Here is a 17,451-nt window from a genome sequence, read left to right on the forward strand (position 1 = left end):
GGGATTTCCTTCCAGCTGGAAATCCGGAACCCGAGAGGACACCGGAGGGGCGGAGGGGGACAAGGGTGGGGGGCGAAAGGGCGCGGGGGAGGGGTCCACCGGGGAGGAGCCGCGGGGGTGCGGGGAGGGGTCCCGGGGGACAGGGGGAGACCCGCTGTGGAGAGCGGCCACAGACGGGCAGGATCACGGGTGGGCGCAGCGGCTGGAGGGCACACACGGGGCGTCACTAGGGATGGGGAGACGCGGGGAAGCTTCTCTGGGGCCGGGCCGGAGAGTGAGCCGCACCGGGAGGAGTCCCCGGGGGAGGGGCCTGGACTCGCAGCACCCTCCCCTCCCCACCCCGTCCGCTTCGTGCGCACGCGCACCCGCTCCTCCCCTCCCCCGCCCGCTCCGCGCGGTCACGTGCAGGGGCGGGGCCCCGGGGCGGGGTCTGGGGGCGGCCGGGGGCGGGGGATGGCGCGCGGCGCTGCGCGGGGCGGCTGGCACAGGCGGCGGCGCCGGGGCCGGAGGAAAAACCCCGGTGAGTGGGGGGGAGGGGGGCGCCGGGGGCGGGGGACGGGCGGGGCGGCCGTTGGGGGAGGTGAGGGGCTCGCGCTGTCCCCCCCAGCTCTCCCCACCCCCAACCGCTGCCGCGTCGGCTCTGCCCCGCGGGGAGGGGGGGGGGAAGGGGGCTGGGGGGCGCTCACCTGGCTCGGCTCCCTCCTGCACTGCCCTGGGTCCTCCTTGCACCCCCGCGCCCCCTCCCTCGCCCCTCTCCCCGTTTAGAGTCCGCTCTCCTCTCCCTCGTTCCCAGCTCTGGCGTCCCCGTCTCTTCCCTTCTCGAGCCCCCAGGAACTCTCCCCTCGTCTCCTCCCACCTCTGGGTCCTTCCTCCCCTCCCCCACCCAGACCCCAAGCCCTTTCCCCTCCCCCACTGCCACCTCTGGGTCCGACCTCCCCTCCCCCACCCGCTCCCCAGGTCCCTTCCTCTCACCCTCTGCCACCTCTGGGTCCCGCCTCCCCTCCCCCACCCGCTCCCCAGGTCCCTAACTCTGCCCCTCTGCCACCCCTGCGGCCTTTCTCCCCCTTCCCACTGACCCCCCAGACCCCGGCCTCTTTCCCTCTGCCACTTTTGCGACTCCTCTCCCCTCCCCCACCGGCCCCCTTGACCCTTTCTCCCCCCTCTCTGCGCCCCCTGCGTCCCCTCTCCCCTCCCCCACCGAGGGTGCCTTCTCCGGCCCTGCCGTGGCTCTCCCAGGAGCTCCCTCTGCCCCTGCCCGCTCTGGGGTCCTTTTCTCCCCCGCACGCCGCGGCCCCCGCCCCACTGCTGGGCTCACCTTCGCTCTCCTCCTCTTCACCCCTTGTGCTCCTGACCCCCCCTTCTTCCATCCCGCCCCCCTCCCCCCTGCTCCCGTCCCCCCCCTCTCTTCTGCTTCTCGGGCCCCCTTCTCCCTCACCTGCGCCCCATTGCTTCTCTCCTCTGCCCCTCTCCTTCCTGGACCTCTTCTCGCCTCTTCCCTCCCCTCCTCCAGCCGCCTCCTGCCCTCTGACCTCCCGGCCGCCCCCGGGGCCCTGCAGCCCCCCCTGCCCGGCACTGAGCTCTGCCTCTTGTCCCCTTCCCAGCCCTCCGGCCCTGCTTCCTCCTGCCCACTTCCCAGGGCCGGGGCTCCTCTCCCCCCGCCAGCCCCTTCCCCCTCCAGCCCCTTCCCCCTCTCCCCTCGGGACTCCCTCTCCTCCGCTCCCCCCGGCCTCTGGCCCTCCCTCCCTGCTGGTCCAAGAGCTCCCCCTCCTCCCTGCTGGCCCCCGGGCCGCAGCCCCCTCCATCCCGCTCCTGCGGGCCCTCTTGGTCCCCCGCCTCTTCCTGGACTCCGCGGCCCGGCTTCCATCCCCAGAGCCCTCCTCCCCTGGGCCGGCCTGCCCTCCCCCTTCCCCGCTGGCCTTCTTGGACCCCTTGGCGGTCTCTCAGTCGGTGCTCCCCCCTCCCCTCACCCCTCTGCGCCCCTGCTCTTCTCTGGCCCTTGGGGCTGGGGGCCCCAAGGCCTCCCTCCTTCCCCTTCCTCAAGACCCTCTCCCCCTCCCCCCTTGTCTCGCCAAGCTCCCCTCCCACCTGCCTCCTATCCTGCCCCCCTCCAGCAGGCCCTCTGCCCCCTTTCCTCTCCCGGCGTGGGGTCTTCCTTCCCTCCCCCTCCCCTTTCCTACCCCCTTGGACCTCCCAGATCCCAGCTCTTGCTCTCCATCCAAGGTCCTGCTTCCCCTTCCCCCCCATTTCGCCAAGTCCCTTTCCCCCTCGTCTCCCTCCCTGCCCCGGGACCCCCTTTCCCCATCAGCCCCCACTTTCCTCTTTGGGCCCTGAGCCGCCCCCTGCCCTGCTCCGCCCGGCCTCCTGCGCCCCGCGGGCGGTTCTGGCCCTCACGCCTCCCTCCATCTCTCTAGCCCCCGCAGGCCGTCTCCTCGCCGCCTCCCAGAGCCCCGAGGACCTCGGGGAGCCATGCGCCGCGCTCCCGGGCTATGAGAAGAGCCGCCCGTCCGGTCCCCGTCAGTCCCGTGCCGGGCCCTGCCGCTGTTGTCCCCGGCTGCAGTGAGAGGAGGCTGGCACCATGGGCTCGGGCAGTGTCCTCCGTGCCCGGGGGATGAGAACGCTGCCATGGACAGCCCCTGCCAACCCGACCTCCTGAGGAGTCTCCCTCAGCTGCCCACTGCGGACACTCCCGGGCACGGCCTCGCCAGGATGGGCTTGGAGAGCTTCGTGTCCTGCCCCTCGCAGCCCTCCTTCCACCTCTCTGGTCCCTGCGAGGCTTCCGCGGGCCCCAGCGGCAGAGGAGGGGGCCCTCTGCCCCCGGGCCGGGGCATCCCCTCGGCGGCCGCCAGCCCCGTGCCCGAGGGGCGTGGCGGGCAGGGGGGAGGAGAGCTGCGGCCCCTCCAGAGCGAGGGGGCGACGGTGCTGATCACCAAGGAGTGCCCGCTGCTGGCTGCCGGAGGGGCCCAGCCCGAGGCCCCCAAGCGCAAGCGGGCCGAGAGCGGCGGCGACAGCCCGCCCGGCAAGCGGCGCTGGGCGGGGGAGGGCAGCGAGACGCCGGTGCAGAGGGAAGCCGCGGTCTCTGCCTCGGAGCGGCTGGCCGTGGACTACATCGTGCCCTGCATGCGGTGCTACGGCATCTGCGTGAAGGACGGTTTTCTCGGGGCGGCCTTGGGCGGCCGAGTGCTGGCGGAGGTGGAGGCCCTGAACCGCGGCGGCCGCTTTCGGGACGGGCAGCTCGTCAGCCAGCGGGCCATCCCCTCGCGGAGCATCCGCGGAGACCAGATCGCCTGGGTGGAGGGCCGCGAGCCCGGCTGCGAGAGCATCGGGCTCCTCATGGCCCACGTGGACGAGGTGATCCTGCACTGCGCCGGGCGCCTGGGCGGCTACGTCATCAATGGCCGGACCAAGGTGAGCCGCCGGCCTCTCTCCTGCTCCTGGGGGCTCGAGCCGGCCCAGAGGGGAGGAGGGCACCCCAGCTCCGTCGCCCGGCGGGTCTGCCCGCCTTGGTTCTAGCCACGTCTGGGCCCGGCTCCCTCTTCTGCAGAGTGAAGGGTTTTGGACCCGTCCATCACTTCGGAATCCTAGGGTTTGGGGGGGGTTCGCCTGTGCCGTGTGTGTGAGAGTGCCAGTGTGTGCCCATGTGAGCATGCCCACGCCTCTGTGTGTCTGCGTCTGCCCTCACTGCCTCACCTTCCTCTTAGCCCTCCTTCCCTCCTCCCCCGGATCTCCTTGGGCAGGGCCCTGACCCTTGGGAAGGCCTGGTCCACTGCACCCCCTCCCCCCGCCCGGTCCTTCTCTCTCTGCCTGGGTCCTCCCTTGGCCTGGCCCCAGCTCATGGGTGGGCACTGGCTGCCCCCCTCGCCCATGCCCCCGGAGCTTGGTGGCTTTTGGTCTCCTCTGGCTGTTGGGGGTGACTCGGCTCCACTGACCTCCATGGGGAGTCTCACCCAGATGACCTTGGCCCAGTCCCTCTCCCTATGGGCCGAGTCCTTGTCAGTCCGGCTGTTGGAGCTAAATCTGGGCAAGGCTAGGTGCTCAGGGAAGGCTTGGGGGCACAGCTTCTCCCCCCAACAAGGCCTTTTGGATGGGGGAGGGGAGGACAGGCTGGGACCTAACTCTGAGTGGGAGGGGCCTGCTGCCTCTGGGAAGTCTAGCCTGGGAGGCCTTTACCCCTCCCTTTGCAGACCTGGGGCTCCCACCCTGCCTGGGGCAAGAGCTGCTTGGGGCCCTGGGGGAGGGGCCTCCTCCCCTTGTGCTCATGACTGGACCCCGTCCGTCCGCAGCAGAGAGTGAGGCTTCCCAGAGCCAGAAGCCAGACTGGGCCCGGTCCCTTGCAAGGCCGGACTCTTCACCCCTGCCCAGTGCCAGGCTGTGCCCAGGAAGTGGGGGAGCTGCCCAGGTGTCATGAGACTGGGACTCCTCCACACCAGAGGGGGAGCCCCACCGCAGCCGCCCTTCCTGAGCCATCCCAGCACCCGTCTCAAACTGCCTCTTGGAAGTGGACGGGTGGATGGGAGGGTCTGTGTATGTCACTGTGTGTCTGTGAGTGTGTGAGTGTCTGTGTGTGAGTGTGCGCACACACCTGTGGGCAGGTGTAAGGCCTTGGCCCTCCCCTCGGCGCTGTGCCCCTCCTCCCCGTGGGTCAGTCATGGGGTCATGGGAAAGAGGCCTGGTCTGGGCGCCCCTGCCCCGAGAGCTGCAGCGTGGCCGCGGTGGGTGCTTCCCAGCTCTGTGGTCCTTGGCGAGCTTTTCTTGGGCCACGGGTTCTCCGGTTTTAAAGCCGGGCGGTCGGCGCCAGCATCTGTTCTCATTCAGACCCCGAGTTACCACTGAGGAGGCGGTGAGAACCCACCGTGTGCCAGGCTTGTCATCAGCCCGGCTCGGGAGGCTTCTGACCTGACCAGGGGATTTCCCGCCTCCCTCGTGGGGGCGTGACCCTGGCCACTGGCCTCTTGCTGAGAGTTCAGTTACTGGTGAGGGTCTGCCTTCCCCTGGTGTGGGGGGAGGGTTCTGCCTGGGGAGGGAGCCCGAGGCTGTCTGGGCCAGACAGTGGTGGAGGGAAGCCCTTGGGAGCTCAGTGGGAAGCTGGGGCTCGGCTGGCCGGCTGCCACCAATGGGCTTCCCTCTGGGGGGCCGCAGTGAGGTTTACGGTTCCTCTGGGGGAGGACTTGCTTTCCAGGCCCTCTTACCCTTTGCAGCTAGCTTGAGTAGACGGGAAATGGGCAGGAGCTTGAGCTCTTAGGTCCAAGCCCTTTTTCCCTATGACAGATGAGGAAAACTGAGAGATGGCACCATTTGTGCGCCGTCCTGGTTAGTGAGGACCTTGGTGGAGTCCCAGGTGCCAGCCTGCCTCTGATCCTCAGCTGCTAACCCTGGCTCCCCTTGCCCTGCCTTCCTCGTGAAGGGGCTGGGCTGTGATCTCCAAAGAGGTCCCTTCCAGGCTCTGACTCTGTCCCCGTCAGGGCAAAGGCATCCTTGGCGAGCACGGCGGTCCCAGCCAAGTCTGGGGGCTCTTGCTCCCCTGCTAACTCGAGCTTCCCAGGTGCCAGGGAGCAGAAGGGGCAGCAAACCTGGGAGGCAAGCCGTGCCAAGGAGAGGCCGCAACAGAGCGGGGAGGTGGGGAGTGGGGAGAGCCGAGGTCTCCAGGTCCCGGGTGGCATTGCCCCACGGCCAGGTCCTAGAGTCTGGGTGCAGTCGATGTTAGGGGCTGAAGGACGGCATTTCTCTCATTCTTTAGCCTTTACCTTCAGCTTAATCTTCACCATCTCATCAGTGACACCTCCTAAAACCCCCCATCTGACATTCAAGGAAATTAAATTGGCCCGGGGGTTAGAGCTGCACTGGAATCCAGAAGGCTGAGTTCAGATTGCATAATTTATGGTGCTTCTAGCAACCTTAACCCTCTCAGCCAGTGTTTCCTCCTCTGTAAAAGGGTGGCAGGCGGAGCAGGAGTGGGATCCCATGGCTGGGGGCGCCTGCAAAGGACCTTTATGCAGGGCTTTGGTATGGGGGTATTCCAGGCTTGCCTGAGCTCTGTGAATGAGTTGGTGGGAAATTAACCTTGAAGGTGTGAGCCTAAGCTCTTGCAGCGGGAGGGAGTGAAGAGGCAGCGGGCTGGGGCTGATGTTGTGTGGGTGAAGGGAGGCGGAAGTCTTGGACTGAAGGAGTGGGGGGGCTTTGAGAGCAGGGCCTTGTGTTCAGCCAGTAGCTAGGCCAGCACCAGTGGGTGGAGCTGTGGAGAAATGTCGGTGGAATCAAATGGGGTCCTGGCCCAGCTGATAGGCCGCTTCCCTCCCTCATCTGAGACCGGGCAGCTGCGCGTGACGGCCCCTGCCCCTCCTGGACATCCCCTAAAGGATAGATAGCCAATGGAGGCCACACCTGTTGGAGCTCGCAGGCTGCTCCGTCCAAGGTGGGATCCTTCAGGGCAGTGACCTGTCGCTATTGTGGTCAGCTGCAAGCCCGGCTCTGGCTTAAACCAGGCTTTCCTGGACTACAAATAATAGCACTTTTCAAGTTTGTCTCATTTGGCCTTCCCGCCGGCGGGTGCCTCCAGGTATTGTCAGGTTTGATTTACAGAGACTGAGGCAGGAAGGATTTGAGGCTGGATGGGTGCTCTGGCCTCCCTGGGATTCTTCCTGTTGTCCCCAGAGAGATGTGTCCTTCTGGGGATACATTGTTTCTGTCTGCAGAGACAGAAGAAGTGGGCCAGCTCTGTGCCCCACCCCCGGGCCTGGGTTCTGCCATTCACGAGGCCTGACCCGGCCGGGGCTCCAGGCCTGTGTCTCCCCCACGGGCCTGGAGGCCTCCCTGACTTCTTCCTGGGCACGATTTTGTCATCCTTAAGAACCTCATTTCTTAAGGGCAGCTAGGGGGCACGCAGGAGTTCAGGCACTTATTGGTTGTGTGACCCCAGGGCAAATCCGAAACCTCAACTTGCCTCAGTTTCCTCATCTGTGAAACGGGGCTCCTGCCAGCCCTTGCCGGGAGAAGCGGCACTTTCCTGGCGTTCCCACTTCCGAAGAGGTGGGCATCCACCCGGCCCCGCCCTTCTGGGCAGCTGCCGCCGGGCCGCAGAGCCTCCCTTGAACTTGCCTGCTTTCTTGGGGGAGAGGCCTGCTGACGCCCCGCCCCTGTGTGCCTCCCGCAGGCCATGGTGGCTTGTTACCCTGGCAACGGGCTGGGCTATGTGCGGCACGTGGACAACCCCCACGGGGATGGGCGCTGCATCACCTGTATCTATTACCTGAACCAGAACTGGGACATCAAGGTAGGGCCCCTGAGGGGAAGCGGGTGCATGTGGGGGGTGCCCCGGGAGGGTGCCTGCACCTCGCAGTGTGCTTTACTGTATCCCCCCTCTCCCAGTGCACGGAATGGTGCGGTCCACCCCTCTTTCTCCCAAACCTGGAATGGCGAGTTTTTCCATTCTTCTCCCACCCCCTGCACCGAGTGGTGTAGTCCGCCTCGCCTGGTCTGTAATAAACATCCCCCTTCCCCCCACTTCCTGTCTTTGGTGGCTTCCTGGACATCTCTATGGCAACGGGTTTTGGGATGGGGAAGTCCTCTGTCCACTACCGCTGGGAGTGGGGCGCGGCTGCAGGTGTCCCCAGCGCCGCGCCCCCTGGTGGGGAAGCCTGGAAGCTCCGGGCGTGGTCCGCCCCCTAGCGGCGCCCTGACTGGGCCGCTCGTTTCCTGGCACAGACTCAAGGCGGCCTGCTGCAGATCTTCCCCGAGGGCCGGCCCGTGGTGGCCAACATCGAGCCTCTCTTCGACCGCCTGCTGATCTTCTGGTCGGACCGCAGGAACCCCCACGAGGTGAAGCCCGCCTATGCCACCAGGTGCGCCCTGGGCGCGGAGGGGCTGGGCCCGGACCTTGGCCCCCTCTTTGGCCAAGTGACGCGGGTTTGGGGGCTCTCCCTGCGGGGGATGACCCCGGGGTCACGAAGTGGGCATTCTCTGTGTGCCAGGTACGCCATCACGGTCTGGTATTTTGATGCCAAGGAACGGGCCGCAGCCAAGGACAAGTATCAGCTAGGTACCCGCGCCTCGATGCCCCCGCCCCCGCCCCGGCCTTCTCCCTCCCCGCCGCCCCCCCTCGGGATCAGTCACGTGCTCCTCGCCTCCTGCTAATCCCGTGTCTGTCTCTCCAGCCTCAGGCCAGAAGGGCATTCAAGTGCCCGTGTCCCAGCCGAGCCAGCCCACCCAGTGAAGAAGCGGCCCGGGCCGCCCTGGCTCCCTCGCCTGTGCTGCTCTGCTGGCCGCCTGGGCCCGCCGTCCCTCTCCTGCTGCTTCTGCCTTTGCCTGCCTGCCTTCCCCCTCCCGAGTGGGCGGAGGGGTTACTGCCAGCCCGAGGGGAGCAGCAGCGCCTACCTCCTGGCACTACAGGAGCTGGGCGGGGGCAGGCAGCGCCCGGGCCCTCGGGGCCGTGCCCTTCGCTCCGCTCCATTAGGTGGGAACTGCCCATGGACTTGCTCCACAGGGGGCCCTGCCCTGGCACTGCCCCCTCCGACCAGGATACAAGATTGGAATTGCTGGGGGTGGGGAGGGTCATGGCCTCTTGCTGGCAAGGGGGGATGGGGGGACTCCTGCCCCCCTCTTCCAGCCTGGAATGTGAAATGTCCCCCCCACCTTGGCCCTGGCCTCCCCTGGACTGAGCCTCCTGTGGGGGTAGGGGTGCTCAGCGGAGCCTTGGCTGCAGACTTGCCGCCCGCCCCCAAATAAAGTTTACCTCAGAGCCGAGTGCCTGGTCGCCTTTTGTCTGCCCCCCCCCCCCAAGAGCCGAGTGCCTGGTCACCTTTTGTCTGCCCCCCCCCCCCCCCAGAGCCAAGTGCCTGGTAGCCTTTTGTCTGCCACCCCCCCAGCCAAGTGTGCCTGGTTGCCTTTTGTCTGCCCCCCCCTTCCCCAGCCGAGTGCCTGGTCGCCTTTTGTCTGCCCCCCCCTTCCCCAGCCGAGTGCCTGGTCGCCTTTTGTCTGCCCCCTCCCCCAGCCGAGTGCCTGGTCGCCTTTTGTCTGCCCCCTCCCCCAGCCGAGTGCCTCGTCGCCTTTTGTCTGCCCCCCCCCCCCCCCCCCCGAGCCAAGTGCCTGGTTGCCTTTTGTCTGCCACCCCCCCAGCCGAGTGTGCCTGGTTGCCTTTTGTCCGCCCCCCCAAGAGCCAAGTGCCTCGTCGCCTTTTGTCTGCCCCCCCCCCCAGCCGAGTGCCTAGTCGCCTTTTGTCTGCCCCCCCCCCAGCCGAGTGCCTGGTCGCCTCTTGTCTGCCCCCGTTGCCCTCACCCTTCCGGCCCTCTCCCCAATAAGCGGATCACACAGATGTGCCTTTTGGGTGGGGGGTTTATTGGACAGAAGACAAAGGTAAGGAGTGGGAGGGATCGCAGGTGTCCCCTTGGGCAGGAGCTCAGCGGGCCAGCACGCGGAGCTCGTAGGGTGGGGGCCCGTTGCCTAGGGCTGTGTACTGAGGAGTCAGGTCTATGTCCTCCGGCTTCTCCGTTGGGGTCAGTTTAAAGCGCTGGAGGATGGTGGTGAGGAAGAGGAAGATCTCCATCCGGGCCAGGCCTGCCCCAAGGCACATGCGCTTCCCTGCACAGGGAGAACAACCTGTCAGGGGGTGCTGGGGAAGGGCACGTGGGGGTCTCTGCGCTCCCTGGCCCTCCCTTCCCCGCCTCTAACCCTGCCCCGGCTGGTCCTTACCTGTAGCGAAGGGCATGAAAGCCTTGTTTGCTCGGAAGGCCCCTTTCTCATCCAGGAAGTTGGTTGGGTCAAAACATTGTGGGTCCTTGAACTGGATTGAGTCCCGGTATGCGGAGACAAACAGTGGGATGATGTGGGTGCCCTGATGGGAGCGGGAAGACAAGTTAGTGCCTCGGGCCGGCAGGTAGACCAGCTCTGCCCCAGGGAAATGGGGCCCTCCACAGGGCAATCCTTGGGCACCTCTCCAGGGCCCACCCCTCCTTCCCGAGGCTCCCAAGAATCCCCGCTCTCCCTCTCCCATCAGACGAGTGCCCTCTTTGCTTCACGTAACATGGACCCTCAACCAGTTAGCACCATTCTGACTTAATCTCCCGTGCCTCCCCCTCCCTATCCTTGAACCAACCGTCCTCACTGGCTAGCATCTATCTCTGGCTACTAAACTTCTAGAGCCGTCTGTTCTAGGTGCTGTCCCTTCTCGTTCCAGACCTTGTGCAGTCCGACTTTCAGCCATTCCAGAGTCTTGGCCCTCTCAACTGTCAAATCATCCACACTCTGGCGTCCCCCAGGGTCTGGCCCGTTTGCTCTTCTCCACACGCCTCCCTGGGTGATCTCGGCTCCCTACCTACCTGACCAACTGCCAGATCTAGCTGTCCAGTCCCTAAGCTCGCTCCTGTCCTTCAGATTTGCTCCTCGAAATGCCTCCTGGGCATTTCCAACTGGGATTTCTGGCTCTCTCAAACCCACCATGTCTGAAACCACCAGATAGTCTACACAGTGCTCCGAGCTTTCAGGGCCTTTTACACTTATTAGCTCATTTGACTGATCTCACAAGTGCCGTTTGTTCCGATTCAACAGATGAGGAATCCGGGGCAGTGATGGGTTCAATTGCTCCAATTCACAGATCTGGATTTGAACTACCTCCGGGCCCAGAGCTCCAAACTGTGCTATTGAGGCCGTCACCATCTGCCCAGAGCCGCCATCAGCTCCTCACGTAAACTCAGTGGCGTCTAACCTGTGGTCACCCCAGTGTTTTGGCCTGTGAGCGATTTCCCCATCTCTCCCCTGCTCTCCACTTGAGCCAGATACCAGTGAGTCAGCAAGCATTGAGGCGGCTGTGCCATGAGCGAGGCACTAGTGAGCCACTGGGATTTATTAAGGGGTGGGAGTCAGCCTGTGCTTTAGGAAAATCACTCTGGCAGTTGGAGGGTAGCCTGGAATGGGGAAGAGATGAGACCTGGGGGGGGGGTCTGATGTAAAATGTTAGCATGCAGTGGTCCAAATGAGTTAACGAAGGGTTGGCTATGTGTAAGAGGAGAAAAGATGAGTTATTAGAGATGGGAAGGTAGAAACAAGACACCAATGCTTGCGTCAAGCGATTTGGATCGAGATGGGAGCTTCTGAGCCTGGGAGATGGATGTTGTTCTTGGCCATAACAGGTGAGTTCAAAAGAAGGGTTGGGGGAGAAAGTTACCAGTTGAATTTTGGACTAAGGCAGATTAGTTCAGGAGAGGGGTTAGGGTTAAATATGGAGCTGTGAAAATTATCTGCAGAGAAGAGTGAGAATCCATAGAAACTTCCTCAAGTATTGGAGAAGAGAGGAAGCCCAGGACAGAGCCCTCATGTTGGAGGGTCAGAGGGCATGACCTGGAGGAGGATCCAGTCAAGGAGACTGAGTGGGTCAGAGGAGAAGTGGAAAAAAGTGAGATGTTCGGAAAACTTGGAGAAAAGAGTGTGCTCAGGAAGAGAGGATGATCCAGAGCATGAAAAGGCCAGAGAGAGGGGCAGCTAGGTGGCACAGGAGGAGCCAAGTTCAAATGTGGTCTCAGACACTTAACACTTCCTAGCTGTGTGACCCTGGGCAAGTCACTTTACCCCAGCCTCAGGAAAAAAAAAAAGCCGCAGACATATCAGGGGAATGAGGACTGAGAAAAGGCCGTTGGATTTAGTCATTAGAAAACCAATAGTAGTTTTGGAGAGAGTGACTTTAGCCAAGTATTGATGTCAAAAGTCAGATTGCACAGGGTTTCTACTTGAGAATACCAGAGGTGGCACCCATGGGGTTGAGAGAGAGGAGAGGAGATGTGGGGAAAGAGCCTTCGGGTGTGGTGGGCTGCATTCATCACCTTATGCCTCAACTATAGCCTTCTGGTTGGTCTTAAGTCTTTCCCAGTCTGACTCAGCCATTCATGTGATCTTCCCAAAGTGCAAGTTTGAGTACATCACTCCTCTACTCAAGTCTATAAGCATCAAGGCTGTCCCAGGAGCAAGACAATCCCTAGTAGTTCCCTCTGGGATCTCATTTAAAATGCTCTTAAACACTTCACAATCCATCCATGTATCTATGTTGTCTTATCAACCCATCCATCTATCCACCATTCTATTCATCCATCAATCTATCCACTCATCTATTCATCCACCCCATTCTTCATTTTCTTTCTATTCATCCTATCCATTTTATGTTTCTATTCATTGCATCTATTTTGTCTTGCTATTCATCTTGTCCACTTTATCTATTCATCCCATCCATTTTATTTATCCATTTATCCTATCCATTTTATCTTTCTACTCATCGATTTTAATCTATTCATACATTTTTATCTTTTTATCCTATCCATCCATTTTAGCTTTCTGTTCATCCTATCTTTCCATTTCATCTATCTTTCTATCCATTTTATCTATATTCAATCTTTTTATTTTATCCTTTTATTCATTCTTTCCATTTCATCTATGCATTTTATCTATATTCAATCTTCTATTCATTTTATTTTTCTATTCATCCATTTTATCTTAATATTCATCCTACCCATTTCATTTTTCTTTCATCCATTTTATCTTCTATTCATTTTATTCATCCATTTTATCTATTGATCCTATACATTCATTTTATCTATTCATCCTATCCATTTTAATCTATTCATACAGTTTATCTTTTCATTCCATCCATCCTTTTTAGCTTTCTGTTCATCCTATCCATCTTTGTATTCAATCCACTTTATCCCTTCATTTTATCTTTCTATTTATTTTATCTTTCTATTTATCCTATCTTTCCATTTCATCTATCCATTTTATCTATATCCAATCTTCTATTCATTTTTATTTTTCTATTCATTCTGTTCATCCATTTTCTTTCTATTCATCCTACCCACCATTTCATTTTTCTTTCATCCGTTTTATCTGTTCTATTCATTTTATTCATCCATTTTATCTATTGATCCTATCCATTTTAATCTATTCGTACATTTTATCTTTTTATCCTATCCATCCATTTTAGCTTTCTGTTCATCCTATCCATCTTTCTATTCAATCCATTTTATCTATCCCTTCATTTTATCCTTATATATCCATTCTATCTTTCCATTTCATCTATTTTTGAATCCATTTTATCCATATTCAATCTTTCTATTCAATCTATATTTCTATCTCCATGGCTGTTTGCGTGTTGTCTCCCCAATTAGAAAAGGAGACTTCAGTTCTGTTTTGTATAACTAGCTCCAGCATTGAGAATGGCTGGCGCTTAAGAGCTTAATCCATGATTGTTGACTGACTGGGCTCCTCCTCCTCCTCCTCCTGTCAGCCCCCTTTCCCCTGTCCTAATGTGTCTTCCCAGTCCTCCATGGATGATATGGATCCAAAGTGGGCACCTTGGGTAGGAAGCAACCACGGAAATGGGTGTCCTGAGTCACGGCTCGGGGCAGGCCCATGGGTAAGACGCTGACGAGTCTCTGGATCTCATGCACAACTGCGTTGGTATAGGGCAGGTGGTCTCTGTCTTCCAGACGAGGAGCCCTATCCCGACCCACCACACGGTCTATCTCTTCTTGGACTTTTTCTGGGGAAGCAGAGGGAAAAGGAAGATTGAGAGACAGTCCTCTTATTCCCCCTTTCCATCATCGGGTCCCAGGATCCTTTAGTCCAGCCCCCTTTTTATGTGTAATAAGAGAATTCAAGTGGTCTGGGATCCCTCAGGTGAAAGGGCTAGGGGTGGGACTCGGACTCATCCAGCACCACGTGGCCTTTTCTAATTGTGGCATCTAGGGCCAGAAATCCCCCCCGGGAAGCCTCAGACACAGCTCCCTCCCCCCCCCCCCACGAGGGGACCCTGGAGAAGAAGGGTACCCACTTGTCACTTCAGGATACTTCAGCAAAATCAGCAGTCCATAGCGAAGGGTATTACTTGTGGTCTCTGTGCCCCCAAAGAAGAGATTATGGGTTGTCATCACTAATGAATCCATGTAGTAGTGACTCCAAGGGTCCTGCTTTTCCTGTGGCAGAAAGAGGAGGTCGCTGCTTAAGGCTGGAGAGGTTGTCTGGCAGTTAGGGAGGAGGGAGGTCAGGCATGGGGGAGGAGGGAGAGCAGGCATGGGGGAGGAGGGAGGTCAGGCATGGGGGAGGAGGGAGAGCAGGCATGGGGGAGGGAAGGGACCGACCTTCTCTATCTGATCAAGGAAACAGTCCACGAAGTCCCTTGGCTCTCCTGACTTCCTACTTTTCTGGTGTTTCCAGATGTGATCATAGATGAAGGCCCGCAGCAACTCAAAGTTATGGAAAATTCGCTGGTGGGGGCCAGGGACCCAGTCCATAACGGACGGGAACATGTTGTACATCTGAAATGAAGGTGGGGAGAGGAGGCTCAGGACGGCAACCATGGCAACTGCGAGAGCCTGGCTACCTCAACGGACGGGGCCCTCCAAAATGGGGCTGAGGGTGATTACTGGAGGCTCAAATGAGGGATTGCTTTGCGAGCCATGAAGGGGCTGAGAAACGGAGGCTGAGCCAAGGAGTAAAGGCAGGGCTGTAAAATGGACGCACTTTTCCGTTCTCATTCTTCGGGATCCCATTTGGGCTTTTTTTTTTTTTTTTTTTTTTTGGCGGAGATGCCGTTTCCTTCAATTCATTTTACAGAGAAGGAAACTGAGGCAAATGGGGTCAAGTGCCTTGGCCAGTGTCTGGGGCCGGATTTGAATCTCTGGGTGCAGTATGGCTCCCCCTGGCGGCCTTGTGGCTGCGGTGCTCTCTGTGGGCCGAGCTGGACTCCGCCTGAAGCCCTCCAGTCCCCGAGGCTTCCCATCCCCCCCCCTCCGCCCTTCCAGCTCGCCCCCTCCCTCCGGTTGGGGCCCCTTCTAAGAACACTTCAGACACCCCCTCAGCACGTTCCCAGGCCGGCTACCCGATGTGGAGATCCAGGCCAGGTCCTCTCCGGGCTGAGCGGGGCTCTCACCTGGCCCCATTGCGAGCTTATAAGCTTAAAGTTGTCGTTCAGCAAATCCAACAGGGTTTTGAAATCGGGGTCCTCATAGCTATAGCGCTGCCCAAACACCACCGCGCAGATGACGTTGGACACAGCATTGCACAGGAGCTGCCGGGGGTTGAATGGAGCCTCTGCAGGAAAAGCGGATAATGAAGGCGCCGGACCGGTCCGGGAGCCGCCGGGGAGGGGTCTCGAGCCCGAGCTGACGGGGGCTCCGGGCTCTGGCCTTCTGCGGCCCCGCCCGCGCCTCCGAGGGTCTCGCCCCTCCCCCGGCGGCTCGGCGTCCCTGCCTGCCCCCCCCCCTCAGTTATCTGTCCCTGGGGGTCTGTGTCTGGATGTCCCGCTTCCCCTCCGGCCGGCTCTCCGGCTCTGCCGCTCTCAGGGCTTCCCCTCTCTGGGGGTCTCCGTCCCGCCGCTTCTCTGCCCCTCTCCCACCACGACTGTCTCCCTCCGCTCCCGCCTCAGGACTAGCCGAGGTCGGCCAGTGGCTCGGGCCCAGTAAGAGCCGGCCTTCCTGGGATGTTCCGAACTTCTTGGTCCCCAACCTTCCCCCGAGCGTATCCCCGCCCCATGGTCCCGCTCGGTTCCCCGGTCTGGGGGGGGAGGTGGAGCCTCATCGCTGACATCTTGACTCCCCAGTGTTCTTCCCTTTCGGGTTTCTGGCCCCTCCCCCCTTTCTTGGTCTCTTCCACTCCGTGTCCCCGTGTTTGTTTTGTGTCTTCCCCTCCCCCTCCCCACTACTATCGTTCGGTAACTTTGCCCTCGAGCGTTTCTCCCCGCCCTTATCTCTGGGTGTCTCTCCCGTTCTGTCTCTCCCTTTGTCTCTCCCTGTCTCTGTCTCTCCCTCTTTCGGTCTCTGACTCTCCCGGACTTTCCTTATCTCTCTCTCGGTCTCGGTCGATTCCGGTCTCTCCTTATCTCTCTGTCTCTCCCTTTGTCTGTCTCCCTGTCTCTCCCTTTGTCTCTCCCTGTCTTTGTCTCTCCCTCTCTCGGTCTCTGTCTCTCCCTGTCTGTCTCCTTGTCTCTGCCTCTGTCTCTTAGTCTCTTCCTTTGTCTCTGTCTCTCCCGGTCGATCCCTGTTTCTCCTTATCCCCCTGTCTCTCCTTATCTCTGTCTCTCCCCCTCTCGGTCTCTGTCTCTCCCTCTCTCGGTCTCTGTCTCTCCCTCTCTCGGTCTCTGTCTCTCCCTCTCTCGGTCTCTGTCTCTCCCTCTCTCGGTTTCTGTCTCTTCCTCTCTCGGTCTGTCTCTTCCTCTCTCGGTCTCTGTCTCTCGCTGTCGGTCTCTGTCTCTCCCTGTCTCTCCCTGTCTCGTCTCTGCCTCCGTCTCTGTCTCCCGGTCTCCGTCTCTCCCGCTCCGTCTTCCTCGAAAACCCCCATTTTGTCTCCGTCCTCCGCCCCCGCCCCCACCCCTAACGATCCTTTGGCGTCTCGGCCCGCCCTCCCCCCCGGCCGGCGTCCGTTCCCGTCCGCGTCTCGGGGTCCCTGGGCCCCTCTAACTGCCCGCGGAGCCCGAGGCCCGGCCCGGTCCCTCGAAGTCTGGGCCGTTCCCCCCGCCCCCCCGCGGGCCCGGCCCCGGCCCCGGCGGGGCTCCGCACCACGGTTTTGGCCGAGTTCGTTGCACAGGGCGGCTGCCTCTTCCACGATCCGTTCCTCAATATTTCGCGTCCCCAACCCCATGTCCTTCAGGGCGCCCATTGTGAGCGTTCGGAGCGTGTGCCATCGGGGGCCGTTGGAGAAAGCGATCCCTGCCCAGGGGGACGAACAAACACCGAGAGACATGGGGGACGGGGCGACAAGGACCGGGGGGGAACGACGACGACGGCGGCGACTGGGGGCCAGGGGTCTACTTTGGCCCGAAGGCCCCAGACTTAACAGGAAGTGCAGCACGCGTTACACAGATAGGACGAACAGGGGGAGCAGAGGGAGTAGGAGGAGCAGATTGAGGAGGCGATGGAGAGGCGGGGGAAAAGGGAGCACGTCAGACGAGGGAAGGGACAACGGGGGTAACAAGGGGAGCACACTCGGGAGCACAGGGGGCGACGGCGACGGGGGAGACACAGGGATAGAGGGGGAGGGAGACACAACGGGTAGAGACACGAGGACAAAGAATAGCGGGGGTAACAACGGGGGTAACAAAGAGACGAGGGGTACAGACAGTCATAGGAACACAGGGACGAGCAGAGAGACATGAGGAAAAGACGCTGGGGACAGAGGCGGGAGCAGAGACACGAGGAGTGGAGAGACAGATACGAACGGACAGACACACGCGGGAGAAAGGCCCCCCCCCACCCCGCCCACCCGCTTTAGCTCGCTCGCTCACCGTTGCCCCGGGTGAAACGCTCGAACGTGGCCTAAGTTCCGCGAGCTGGCGGCATCCCCCTGCCGCAGAGGCGCCCCTCTCCGCGCAGCGCTCCCCCGGGCCAGAAAACCGGGGCCCTCGGAGGCACCCCGGCCGCGGCTCGGAGGCAGGGGCCCCAGAAAACGGGGGGCCCTCGGAGGCACCCCCGGCCGCAGCCTCGGGGG

At 61.0% G+C, this 17,451-nt stretch overlaps 2 protein-coding genes across 10 annotated transcripts; one reads left to right on the top strand and one right to left on the bottom strand.

Moving 5' to 3' along the window:
- Positions 1 to 414: 414 nt before the first annotated feature.
- EGLN2 (egl-9 family hypoxia inducible factor 2) lies at positions 415 to 8,736 on the top strand. 3 transcript variants are annotated; one of them, XM_074277553.1, is made up of 6 exons: positions 415 to 520; positions 2,412 to 3,405; positions 7,148 to 7,267; positions 7,699 to 7,835; positions 7,965 to 8,032; positions 8,148 to 8,736. In XM_074277553.1, exons 2-6 carry the CDS (start codon positions 2,623 to 2,625, stop codon positions 8,204 to 8,206), a joined length of 1,167 nt encoding a protein of 388 aa, XP_074133654.1. In that variant the 5' UTR covers positions 415 to 520; positions 2,412 to 2,622; the 3' UTR covers positions 8,207 to 8,736. The 3 variants fall into 3 exon arrangements, with proteins under 3 accessions (XP_074133654.1, XP_074133656.1, XP_074133655.1); XM_074277555.1 differs by having other exon boundaries at positions 7,699 to 7,812; XM_074277554.1 differs by having other exon boundaries at positions 423 to 520; positions 2,421 to 3,405.
- Positions 8,737 to 9,306: 570 nt separating this feature from the next.
- LOC141548575 (cytochrome P450 2F2-like) lies at positions 9,307 to 17,280 on the bottom strand. 7 transcript variants are annotated; one of them, XM_074277573.1, is made up of 7 exons: positions 16,527 to 17,280; positions 14,849 to 15,060; positions 14,109 to 14,285; positions 13,802 to 13,943; positions 13,323 to 13,510; positions 9,682 to 9,823; positions 9,307 to 9,570 (listed from the first exon to the last, which is right to left on the bottom strand). In XM_074277573.1, the coding sequence occupies exons 1-7, from the start codon at positions 16,705 to 16,707 to the stop codon at positions 9,389 to 9,391; spliced, it is 1,224 nt and encodes a 407-aa protein (XP_074133674.1). In that variant the 5' UTR covers positions 16,708 to 17,280; the 3' UTR covers positions 9,307 to 9,388. The 7 variants fall into 7 exon arrangements, with proteins under 7 accessions (XP_074133674.1, XP_074133675.1, XP_074133669.1 ...); XM_074277574.1 differs by having other exon boundaries at positions 14,900 to 15,060; positions 16,527 to 17,279; XM_074277568.1 differs by having other exon boundaries at positions 14,900 to 15,060; positions 16,524 to 17,279.
- Positions 17,281 to 17,451: the final 171 nt, after the last annotated feature.

The sequence above is a fragment of the Sminthopsis crassicaudata genome, chromosome X, assembly GCF_048593235.1.
Source record: "Sminthopsis crassicaudata isolate SCR6 chromosome X, ASM4859323v1, whole genome shotgun sequence".
NCBI classification, from domain to species: Eukaryota; Metazoa; Chordata; class Mammalia; order Dasyuromorphia; family Dasyuridae; genus Sminthopsis; species Sminthopsis crassicaudata.